This window comes from Talaromyces rugulosus, chromosome II, assembly GCF_013368755.1.
Source record: "Talaromyces rugulosus chromosome II, complete sequence".
Taxonomy (NCBI): Eukaryota; Fungi; Ascomycota; class Eurotiomycetes; order Eurotiales; family Trichocomaceae; genus Talaromyces; species Talaromyces rugulosus.
The window spans coordinates 4,579,559-4,591,603 of record NC_049562.1 but is presented as its reverse complement, the minus strand read 5'-3'; the positions used below and the strand labels follow the sequence as shown (position 1 = coordinate 4,591,603).

Below are 12,045 nucleotides of genomic sequence, written 5' to 3'. Positions count from 1 at the left end.
AGTTACACTTCGATTAAGCTCTCGTCTTTTTCTTGCATATCATGAATGGAACCTTGATCCAACTGCTCCGTCGCCCACATCTAATCTCATTCCCGTGCCGATTTTTCTGATGAGTGCACGTTTGATAAAGGCTTCTCGTGCTAGGCTCCGGGTGTGACGTGACCAGGTGTCGGCACCGATTATACCTTTGACAAGTGCTGCTTGAAGCGCGTAGATGGCTTGTTGAATACCTCGCTCCTCGGCGACAAGATCGTACAGTTGTTTTCCAACTACAGTTGGGGCGACGAGAACATCATCTATAGGAGGGAGACCGCCATTGGGGGTATTCGTTGTAGCGGCCCCTAGGTCATTAGATGTTCCGAGGGGAGCTCCTGTGGGACCCTGGTTTATTCGCACCTTTGCATCGGCTATCACGGTATCAGCACGGTGGAGGGACTGCTGGAGAATACCAATGTTCGATTGGAGTGTTGTTTGAAAGTTATTGAGAGAAGCAATTTCTCCTTGTAGAGAACCCAGGGCAGTGTGAAGGGCCTGGGCTTGTGATTGTAACGGAACAACGGCCGATCTTGATTGTGACACATTTGATTGCAGATTCTCCGTCAGCGTTTGCGACAAGGTGTGCAGGAGGGCGTCTTTCTCTGGGTTTGGAGGCACGGGTGGAGGCGGGCCGGTAGGCGCTATTGACGGCAGTTCGAGGTCAAAAGGCGAGGTCAGAAGATCTGGAGTTTGTGGTTTTCGCGGCTGTGGTATTGTTTGAGGTATAGATTGCTGGGAAACTTGGCGGTAGTGAGCTTGGTGCTGCTGGGGTGGATACTGTGACCGGTATGCATTTTGCAGATTTGGTGGCTGTTGCGAACCATGAGGTGGTAAAGGTTGATGGAATTGTCCGGAAGGTGATCGCACCTGGCTAGGCTGGGGCATATAGCCAGCGTCATGAGCTTGCGGAGGGAAATTTCTGGGCCCGGGATGACTATCTATGGCCTGATTCGGCCTTCCGGGTGCAATGCGAGATTGTTGGGGAACGACGGTCCGTAAGCTGCTTTGCCGCTGAATGGCGTAAGCTGCAGCCCCGTCTGTCGGGCCATTATTCGGGGCATAATTTCCGTAGCCCTGCGGGGTTTGACCTTTGGGAGGTAATGGGGGTGCAGCAGGCTCAGTCGCTCGCGAGGGGGGCGGTGGAGAGTGCACTTGTGGCGACTGGCCCGGCTTCGGGGGAACCTGGGGAGGCATCGGAGAAGGCTGTTGAACCTGTATAGGTGTCTGAGCCACGCTAAGTGGTCCAGCTAGCTCAGGGCGAAACGAAGGTACGGGAGGAGGGCCACCTTGTGATCGTTCCTGTTGCACTGGTGGCTGTGGTTGTGCTGGCGCGGCTGGCGCTCTGGCTTTGACGGGCGGTTCTCTGGCAAATATTTCCCGTAGAACGCCGAAAAGGTCGACAATCGACACTCGCTAGAATGCTATACATCAGCAACTCTTCCATGCATATCATTGCGACAAGATAAGCACTCACATCCCAAGCTTCAGCCCAATGTGCCAAGTAGTGATGATATACCCGTCCTTCCAATGTCACATGCTGGCCCGATCGCACAACCATATCTGCGGCTGGAGTGACGTATACTATCGGGGGTTCGAGTGGATATGTATTTGGAATCCAAACGTCGACGGGGATATTGTACATGGCGCCGCGAAAGGCAACCGGTAGCGTGCCGACTAGGTGGAGGAGTAGCGACGAGGTGCCATTTTCGTATGCTTGATCACTAGTGAGCTCAAGAGTTCTCTATCTTGACGACTAGGGTCCACCCAAAAACTCACTGTAGACATCTGTACGCGGCCCAAGAGAGGGATATTGCGCCAGCGCTCGAGCGATGTCGTGGTATGTGCGGTTGGGATCGCGATATGTTTGTTTGGGGTCATAGTGGTTCTGTGCCGTGGGCGCCAGTCAGCATTGATTCAACAGGGATCAGGAGATTGACCATGCCTTGGTGAGGACTCCCCATAGCCATGTCAGCGTGGTCTGGGACACAGCCGCCATGTCGAGAGCGAAGTTGTGCCAGGCGCGTACCGTCCGTCCATGCCTGGTGGTGGTGAGTGAGTGCGGAGGAGAAGGAGCCTAGTTGCCCGTCCCCGCCGCGAGTCCTTGGCGACCCGGCGATAACGTCGTCTCTGCATTCCTTGCAGATCTTCGCTTTTGTGCAACGACCACGATTTCTACAGATCACGATCATCTTGATGCTATTGCCAGCTGTGACAAGCTCTACTTATATTATGCGCTGGCCGACTATGGGGGACCTGCCATATAGCTAATATCCGAGATACAGTCTTGGATGAACCTGGAAGAATTATGCTACTATCATTTCATGTTCCATAACTATTTGGAGATGAAGAATGTGATAATCGCCATCAGCTTTCTGCTTCAAATATTCCGAGTTCACGTCACAAAAACTACAAGACATCATGCCGTCTTCTGATACGACACTATTCCTTCTCCTTCCGAGGAATGATGCTTAGAGGGCAGCTTGTGATAGCTAACTAGTTTCTCACCAACCCGATAGAACGGCCGTTGCATTGCGCAAGAAATGGCATGGTCACACAACATTTGAATCGTGCCAATAACATTGATGGCTTATCTTTGACAGCTAATCAAACCAATCAGTGTACACACAGCCACGATAATTCAAGAGCAATAGGCTTTGACATGGGACCTGTCTTTTCCAAAATAGGCAATTTATCATCGAGACCCCCGCATTTCGTAATCGCCGACAAAAATTGGCAAGACTTGCCCATAAGACTCAAATATTGCTGGTATCACCGGACTTCACTGTAAAATCAAATACAAGTCCGTGTTGATACGAAACCCATATAGAATCATTTTGGCCGTCAAAAGCAAGTGTACTTACTCGTCATGGCTACTACAATCACGGAACAGTTGGCTGTCCAAACATTGAAATTGAACGACAGCTCTTCTGATCTTGCTTTCTTCGAACCTTTCTCTCTTCCATCGACTAATCAACGCATTCTTACTGCACCGCATCCTGAGGACACCGTAATTCCTCTTGCTCTGCGTCCGGCAACGGCCGAACAGCCCACGCTCGACGCAGCAATCTCCACCGTCAAATCGCTTCAAACGCAACACGATGGCTACTTGACCAAGAAACTTGCTACACATGGCGCCCTGCTCTTCCGCAATCTCCCCATTCATTCGGCCGACGATTTCAGTCGTTTCGCACATGCGTTTGGCTACTCTCCGCACGAGATTATCGGAATCGTGGTGGATCGACCGCTCCTAGCACCCAATGTCGCCCCAGCCAACGAGGCACCCAAGGAAGTGCTCATATATAACCATAACGAGTCCCCGCAAGTGCCTCATGCGCCCGAGTATATATTTTTCTACTCCCACAAGGCCCCCGCAAAGGGAAGCGGCGGAGAAACTCCGATCTCGTCCAGTTTAGAGCTGTTCAATCGTGCCAACAGGGAAATTCCCGAGTTTATTGACCAACTAGCCACCAAGGGTGTCCTAAGCCAGGTCACATACAAAGTAGACAAGCAATACGAAGGTGGCTCAACGCTACGCCAGGCTTTTGGGAAAGAGATTGTCGAGGGCGATGATCTCGAGACGCGGAAGCGTAAGATAGAGGATCAGATCAAGCGGTATGGAAGAGGCAAACATACATCCTGGAAATGGGAGGATAGTGACCAGACTTTGGTTGTGACGCATCATCTGCCAGCGATACGAACACAACAAAGTACTAATTTGCCGACGCTATTTACCGGGCTAGCAGCATATTACAATAATTCTCAAGCAAATAACACCGGAAAGAGAAAGAATGTTACCCAGGTGTTATTTGGCGATGGAACGCCTATCCCTGAGAAATATCTCATCCATCTTGTCAAAATCACAGATGATATTAGGGTCTTGCATCATTGGGAACAGGGAGACATACTCGTGTTTGATAATGTGATTGCACAGCATGGAAGACAGCCGTGGACTGGAGACCAGAAGGATAGGGTAGTGCTCGCCAGTTTGTTTGATGCAGAGAGCGTACCAGGCAATTATGGCTATGGCGACTGGGCTCAAGTAGTGCAAGCACTTTCTTGAGCTAGTTTTCACTAAGAATATGAAGTGCAAATTTGGTCTATTATTGTGACTATGGCGTCAACAATTAGGTATAAGAACTTTATTCAGGCAACTGACTAGCTTTTACTAATACATAGAGGCCTAGATGACTCTTTAAAAAAAAAAAAAAAAAACAAAACAAAAAAAAAAACATAGACGATCTTTTAGAATATAAGTTCTCAGTACTAGTACGTAAGATGCAAGAACCCGGCAGACTGGGTCTGCAACGTGATTGGCGTCTAGCATGCGACTTGGCATCACGACAGAGAGAAAGCAAATGACGTTAGAATAAAGGGCGTTTTAATTGGCCTTAACCTTATTTTCCAGATCCATATTTGGCAACCAAGGCAGATCTGATTGAGTCAGGCGATTTTCGCTGACAGCCGCGGTTTGCGATTCGCTTATTGTACTCTTTCTGTACGCGTCACAAGCCCTCGCTTGAGTTTGCAGTGCCCTGTAGTCTTGTCAATAAAAAGGCTGCCAAGTGTTGGTCTCGTGCATGTAGATTTTAACAGGAGAGGGTATATCCGCGGACAGATAACCATGAAATCAACAGGGAATTATATTGACGCCAGTCCTCAGAGCAAACTTCGCATTGTATCAATTGGTGCTTTGTCGAGAGAGCCACATTGAAAGATTCATCTGTGATCGCGTGCTCGTTCCAGTAAGCGATATAAGATCTCTCGTACATGCATGAAGGAAAAAAAAAACAAATGTAGAATGGCGCAATAGCGCCATGCACAACAAGCTTTGGCGAGCACATCCCACGCCGGTCAGTTGGGAATTTGTCCCCTGAGCTGAGATTCAGGACCTATCACGTCATTTAGTACAAGAAAAGGTACCATGATGGCATGCTCAGACCACCCCCCTCCAAAGATTCAATATATCTACAGTACTCCGTATGCAAGCTACATGTGGAACATCAGATGGCGCGCTCGGTCATGGTTTTGTATAGCGAAATGCTGTTGATGAAATCGTTCAGCTCTGGCCCATGTGAAAAAACACGGTATTCAATATGATCCTCTCCGATGAGCAGTCCGACACCATAGCCAAGGTTGGCAGAGGCGCCTCTGCGCTGTCCATCCTCGGTGTCGCGACGATTATCTTGACTTTTAGTCTTTCCAAAAACTTCCGCAACCCGATGCACCGGTTGATCTTCATCAATGCTTTTTATAATTTGTTCGACTTTATCGCGACAATGATTTCGGTAAGCGGGCCGAACGCTGGGGATGCGTCTGCCCTGTGCCGTTTCCAGGCCTTTTCGCTGCAAATGTACGTTTCCTGCTGGGACCCCCATACCCATATACACCATATTAACTAGAATTTACCATAGGTTTCCAATCGCAGATGTCTTTTGGACGCTTGCGATGGCTTACGACGTCTTTCTTATCGTTTTTTACCGTTACGATGCGGAAGACCTTAAAAGACTTGAGATCAAATTCATTACGATAATTACACCCTTGGTCTTTGTCCCTGCACTCGTGTTTCTCTTCATCAGCACGCCGGAAAAGGGACCCATGTATGGAAGCGAGACAGTGGGTGGTTTCCTATCTAGATACTGCTACATCTACGAGAGAGCTAATATTATTTCTGCTAGATTTGGTGCTCTATATCCCCCGAATGGGTGCTTTTCCGGATCATTTTCTACTACGGACCTGTCTGGTACGATGACTCCCTTGGTTAAATAAATTCCCCCAATCTAACCCGATATCTCTCCATGACAGGCTATTGATATTTTTCGCAATGATTCTCTATTGCCTGGTCGGAATCCAAGTCTTCAAGTTGAAAAAAAAGTTCAATATTGCACAAACCGACCATATCCAACTATCTTCAGTCACAACCAAGGAAAATGAATCGGACAGGAGGACCTCTGATGCCTCTCAAGCCGAGGAACTTGGCATCCATGCCAAGTCCGGTCACATTCTTGAATCACAGGAAGAGCCTGTCCTCTTCGTCCCGCGGGTCAGCCACCAGCAGACAGCTATCTCGTTCAGGCACTTCGTCTTGATGCCTCTAATATTCTTCCTTGTTCTATTATCAACTTGGGTGGCACCTACAATAAATCGCGTATCGGCGTTCGTTCGCCAGGACCAAACATCGTATCCCCTTCTCATAGCAGTGGTTGCAACGGGGTCACTACGAGGGTTTTGGAATGGAGTTGTCTTCCTTACCATTGGGATGAAAGGGCGAAAACGGAATGAGAAATTGGTAAATAATACTGCTAAATCATAAGGTCTACAGGAGTTAGGGTTCTAGTTTACAGCAATATATGTACTCACCCGGGTCAATATTATCATCCCTGTTCATAAATGTACGACATAATGGGTGGATTATTATTGTATCTATATAAAGTCAAGCGTAACCATGTTACTGGAATACATATGTATAACGCTTCCATGTCATTGTATCATTGAGTCTATAGTAGGACCCTCATTATTGAACTGTAAACAACCGTGTCTATCCCTGGGTAATCAATCTCATAACTATACATCGCTTAAACATATCAACAAATAAATGGAAACAAAAATCAAGGCTAGTAATTTGTTCGGCGATATTCTGTGTTGGACGTGTAGTCATCATATCTCGTATTTGGCTGGCCATATTCCGTGGATTGCCCGTACTGCGTAGCAGGATAACTATAGTTGTGTCCTGCTGCCAAATTCTCCATCGGATGCTCGTATTGCGTGTTTAGTGGCGAATAAGCGGTTGTTTGTTCAGACTGGGTCATAGGTTGTGAGTCGTGCGCAGCAGGGTGTTCGTCATCCTGAGGTGCGATGTTTACATCGCCTGCCGTGGGCTCGGGATCTGGGCAAGCCTCCACGGTTTGCTTTCTAATGCGAACCTCTTGCAACAGCTTGTACATGCCGATCCCGTCTTGGATCATTTCAAACGGGTTCAAGTAGGCAAGCCACGCGGAGATTCCTCCAGGCCCACCTTGGTAGGATCTCTGCTGGAATTTCCTGCCCAGTCTGTTTCCTCCTAGAGGACCGCTGAGTAGTTTATCTAAATCGCCCATCTCGGAATCTTCATTGAGCATTTTGCTGTTCAGCTTGTAGGGCTTGGCACTGAAAGCGTAGCGAATGAAAAAGGCAAATGGCACCATTTGGACACAGATGATCAGGTTGGGTAATCCGATTTTGATATCCGCGTAGCTGATTGACGCTGTTGGTGAAAGAACTTTTGTTGCCTCAAGAACCATAAAAGCAATCTAATAACGCATTAGACCTCTCCGGATGCTAGCCCATAGTCCTAAAAGTGGGTTGACTTACTTGTTCCAAAAAGATTAGTCCAACCATGAGCTTGAAGGATAGCAATTTTAGCAAAGGCTTTTGTTCCTTGATGTAATCTTTGGTATTTTGGTAGAATCTGATGATGGCATTGATAGCGAACGAAACGGAAAGATTGGCGAAAACTTCGGTCTAGGGTGTTTGTTAGTCTTTCACGGTCTAGCAGCAATCATATGATCCAGTCTGTGCCTACCCAGATATGGCCAAACAAGGGCGAGTCGGAATCGAGGCAGTAGGCACCAAATGACTGAAGGACACATTGAGCGATGGCGCAAATTAAAACGACGAATGGGTACTGCAGCACGCTGTAATAGGAGAGCTAGTTTGAAGCCATAGTAGTCAGTACTTGAGATCAAGAATATTTCAAAATGTTATTGGTCTTTTTCACTCACCTTGAGCCAGGAAAGTCCCTCTCTGTATTTATCCTTTTTAAACGTCTTTCTCACCCGGAGAGATGCGAAAAACGAGATGCGTTCTTCGTCACTTGGCGCAAGGAAATCAATGAGCAGCATGAGAAAGGCGTAAAGCGCGATTGCCTGGAAAACCTCGACCCATCCACTCAGATAGACGTAGGCTTCGGGCCAGAGGATGCAAGCGAATGAGACCATTGAATAGGACGGCAGCATATTGATGATTCTCATAATCCTATCAATAGCCAGCCATTATTAGTATCGCAAGTGAAAAAAACGTAGCATAATTGACTGCACTTACTTGAGCTGTTCTGCTGGGTTGCTGAGATGACATGCATGCTCCGCCATTAAACTAAACATTAACACCCAGACAATTGCTGTGCTAGCGCCGGACAGGATCAAATTAAAGTGCCAAAAGCTGAGCTCTCCGATAAAGGGTTTATCATCTAAACCAGGGTTAGTCCACTGTAAAGAAAGACATTGAAGCCAATAGGGTAAAAGGCGTACATTCGGTCATATGCACAGTAGCCGTTATGCACGTAGGGGCTCTAGCCATAAGGGAAGCCATGGCTAATTCAATGCTCTGGAGGTCGCTTGAAATCAAAGGAAGTAAATACCCAAGGGCATTAAAGGTTTTGTAATGTTGTAATATGGAAAGAAAATGCAAAGCTAGAGATCAATCGAGGACTTGGACTTTTGAAAGGGGCGGCGAGCTACGAGGACATTTATATCTGTCATGGGTGAGGATTTTCAAGACTCTAAAATTAGGTTGTGTAGAGTCCATCCACCTAGTCTATGCAATTTGTCAATCACCGACTAGTAATGCACTTCAGCCCACTCGGGCGTTAAATAAGAGATATCAAAATTCAAACTCAGCCTTATAAGTCTCCAGTCCCGAGTACGTAGCTAGGTGAAATAGAGTATAGAATGAGAACGCAACTACGCGCAATTAGGTATTTCTCAGCGCCAAGGCTGACTAGATAGGACTAGCGGAAGGAAACAGTGGAAACTAGTGGGTCTTACCGTAAATAGTGGAGCCAACCACTCAGCCCAAAGCTTAGCTGGGCCGAAAATGGTAGTCTCCTCGGTCGATCAACTGCCGTATTGGGATAAGTCAGCATGCGGAAATTCTTTTGTGGGTCGCGCAACTACTTGGCCCCACACATTTCCAGAGATCTGTTGTCGATCTGTCATGAATATTTGCAGCTTGCATACGGCGTCGCGGAAAAAGTTGCGCAATGCACAAGCCCAGGGGGGAAAGTGCTTTGTTGCAATGTTGGCCAAATCATATTCCGCCCAATAGAATCTTCTCCCTGATTGATTGACAGGCTGCTTTGGTTCCTCCGTACCCTATAGGCCTAATACCCTTTCGATGAATCATGGACCTATGGTACTCCGTAGTTTGAATAGACAAGATACGCTCCATAACTATGTACAACCAAGTCAATCACTAGACATGAAAGAACGGTTTATTTTAAATATTAGGGAGAGTATCTAAGTAACAAATATGTAGAGTTGATGTCTGCAGCCTGTCATGCCTCAAGTTTTAATCACTCCACTAGCAGTGAAATCGGTACATCAATAATTCTTATATGCAACAAGCATAAGTCAGCCGGATTACATGCGCTAGCTTGCACGTTTTGCCGTCAAGCCCACTTAAACAGCAGTGTACAAAGTAAGCTTCTCGAGTCTGGACTGATGAACGCAGCCACAGCCGAAGGGCTATGGAACCAGAAGCGCTGGGATCAATCGACCTAGGCATGCACCAGAAATCTTAATGTGAGAGTAGCTATATATAGATCCTCTCTATCATACGCTTCCCACGTGGCTCTTAGAGTGTGAACCACTAACACAGCATTTGGACAACCTTTGACGGATTGAGTTCTTATATCCAGCATACCCACTCAAGGTAACCAAATTGCCTCAAGTGCTGTCCAAGATATGTGGTGTATACTATAATATCAACTCAATCCCTCTCGCCTTAGTACCCTAGATTGATTAATATCCTATGACTTTACCGAAGACAAATAACATTTGAAAGAAAGAGAGCTCAGGGATTTGGGACAACCTTGGGCGCATGATTATTGGCATTAATTGATGTAACAATAAACAACAGCCATTGGCAGATTGGTCGGTTCTTAATGTCAAGTCCGACGGTTTGCTACCATTCCACACTGTCGCCGGATTATCACTGGCTTTGCTCGGGTGTATTGTCATGGTGGCGTCTACTGATCCACGTCCCCGATATGCCTTTTCTCACGTCTGTCTCGCGAGCACATTTGTTGCTGGGCCGTGCGGCTTGCGGGAAATACTCTCTTGGGGGTGTGTAAAAGTTTTCTCTGTATTCCCGGACCTAGCGCCTACTAACATCGTTGATCAAGGGGGCACGGTCGTTTGTACTGGGTCAGAATGGCTTCACTAATATCGCCGGCGTCATCGCCGGGCAGATCTTCAGTGCCCGATATGCACCATCATGTAAGACTTTCCGCTGGTCGGTTTTCAATGCCAGACTAACTCCCTTCAAATTAAAGACAAAGTATCGCTCATCATCACAATGATTCTTATTGCAGTCGGTATGGTAGGAATGCTCTTTGTGCGTCTCATGTACGAGATGACAAATCGACGGAGAGCTCGGAATATCGTAGATTGGGATGAGGCTCAGATTAACGAGGAGAAGAATTCTCATGTGCGGCGTAGTGATCAGCAATTTACTTATTCTATGGGTATTAGCAAGTGCTATACGATGTCTATTGACCTGGTTATGAGTTAATATGTCATCTTCCACGACTTTTTTACGCAGACCCCCTGTGATCAGAAATGATAATATTAAAATATCCGAGTAAATACAAACAAAACAATGCTGGCAGTCCTAACATAAGCCTGGTCTCCTGGACCTTATTCCTCCCCGCTCTTTGAAAATGAAATTTCGGGCAATAGCAATAAAAAAACAATCAAAGTAGTCAATCGACATGTAATACGAATAAACGCAAAAGTACAACACAAATAGTGTTAAAATGTGTCATAAATCATTGGAGAAGAGAATCACGGCGGATGCCAGCAGCGTACTTCCCCTTCTCCAAATCCGGGTAGTCAGTGCGAGTAGTCGAGGTTGTCGAGGTCGTCGAACCCATGACATGGGGATGAGGTTGGAAAAGTGTCTCGCTGGTTCCAGAACTCGAGGTGGACGCCAGAATGTTCCAGAGTGGCTTTCCTGATTCATTGTCGGGATGCGACTTGGAGTGGCCGGGCAGCGTGGCACTGGCCCAGAGGGAGGTCATAGGCAGGGAAACAACGACGAATGTGAAGATGTTGGAATTGATCTCTGGGATGTCGGATGCAAACTGGAGGATTGCGAAGATGGCTGGAAAGTTATTATCATTAGATGTGGTCAGTCTCTGTTGGTTTTGCATTGGGACTTACCTGGCACAATCATGGTCTGGCAGCTCATGATGAACAGCGCTTGCATGGGTCCGAATTGGCGAATGCCCAACTGCCGGCGCCTGTAGATCGAAAAGGCAAGCTTGTACATGAAGATGGCGCTGAAGAAGCAAATGCTGATTGTCAAGATGATCGTGTTTGCCTTTTCCAGCCAGATATACTCGGTAAAAGGTAAGTTTTCGATGGTGCACTTTGCATTCAGGACCATCTCAGCCATGCGGAATCCAGTCGGAACAATAGCGACCATGGTGGACAAGATCAGAAAAAGACGCTTTTGCAAAGTTGGCAGGTGTGCACAGATTGCCATTGTCTGCAGGATCAGCGAGCACTGGATGCAAATCTCCAAAAGGGTGAGAAAGATCATTGCCAGAATGCTGTTTGCATAGTCACTCGGTTTGACGCGAGCAAAGTCCCCGGAGAAATAGGCATAAGTCTCAAAGAAAGCACCGGTGAAGTAGAGGATGTCGCAAACGAGCCGGGCTATGTTCAAGAACAGAGTAGACAAGTTCAGGACGAAGACAGCAGAGCGACGCTTCTGGGGCCTGGTCAGCAACAGCAACATGACAAAGGTCACGGCGGAAGCGCCGAGCTGGGCTCCATAGTCGACGCAGGAAATGATGCCTTCTTGCACATACCCGTCAATATCGACCATGGTGATATTGAACGGGGTTTCGTCGCTGGTCACGATGGTGATGCTCTGTTGGTAGGGGTTGAAGCTCGACATGGCGAAGGATCGTCGATTGAAGAAGTGCAGATTCGAAAATGTGAGAAAACGATGGAGAGGATCTGGTTCAAG

General features: G+C 47.2%; 5 protein-coding genes across 5 annotated transcripts; 2 read left to right on the top strand and 3 right to left on the bottom strand.

Annotated features, from left to right (window-relative positions):
- Positions 1–39: 39 nt before the first annotated feature.
- TRUGW13939_04050 (uncharacterized protein) lies at positions 40–2,207 on the bottom strand (the record flags this gene model as incomplete). The annotated part of the gene is made up of 4 exons (XM_035487227.1): positions 40–1,449; positions 1,511–1,749; positions 1,813–1,921; positions 1,974–2,207. Coding segments are annotated over 4 exons (1,992 nt in total), but the record flags the coding sequence as incomplete, so codon positions are not given.
- Positions 2,208–2,902: 695 nt separating this feature from the next.
- On the top strand, positions 2,903–4,096 carry TRUGW13939_04049 (uncharacterized protein; the record flags this gene model as incomplete). The annotated part of the gene is made up of 1 exon (XM_035487226.1): positions 2,903–4,096. One exon carries the CDS (start codon positions 2,903–2,905, stop codon positions 4,094–4,096), a length of 1,194 nt encoding a protein of 397 aa, XP_035343119.1.
- Positions 4,097–5,129: 1,033 nt separating this feature from the next.
- Positions 5,130–6,322, top strand: TRUGW13939_04048 (uncharacterized protein; the record flags this gene model as incomplete). The annotated part of the gene is made up of 4 exons (XM_035487225.1): positions 5,130–5,386; positions 5,448–5,649; positions 5,712–5,776; positions 5,839–6,322. Coding segments are annotated over 4 exons (1,008 nt in total), but the record flags the coding sequence as incomplete, so codon positions are not given.
- A 325-nt stretch (positions 6,323–6,647) lies between these two features.
- Positions 6,648–8,379, bottom strand: TRUGW13939_04047 (uncharacterized protein; the record flags this gene model as incomplete). The annotated part of the gene is made up of 6 exons (XM_035487224.1): positions 6,648–7,322; positions 7,384–7,533; positions 7,595–7,720; positions 7,794–8,046; positions 8,113–8,257; positions 8,319–8,379. The coding sequence occupies 6 exons, from the start codon at positions 8,377–8,379 to the stop codon at positions 6,648–6,650; spliced, it is 1,410 nt and encodes a 469-aa protein (XP_035343117.1).
- A 2,458-nt stretch (positions 8,380–10,837) lies between these two features.
- TRUGW13939_04046 (uncharacterized protein) lies at positions 10,838–11,973 on the bottom strand (the record flags this gene model as incomplete). The annotated part of the gene is made up of 2 exons (XM_035487223.1): positions 10,838–11,172; positions 11,232–11,973. The coding sequence occupies 2 exons, from the start codon at positions 11,971–11,973 to the stop codon at positions 10,838–10,840; spliced, it is 1,077 nt and encodes a 358-aa protein (XP_035343116.1).
- Positions 11,974–12,045: the final 72 nt, after the last annotated feature.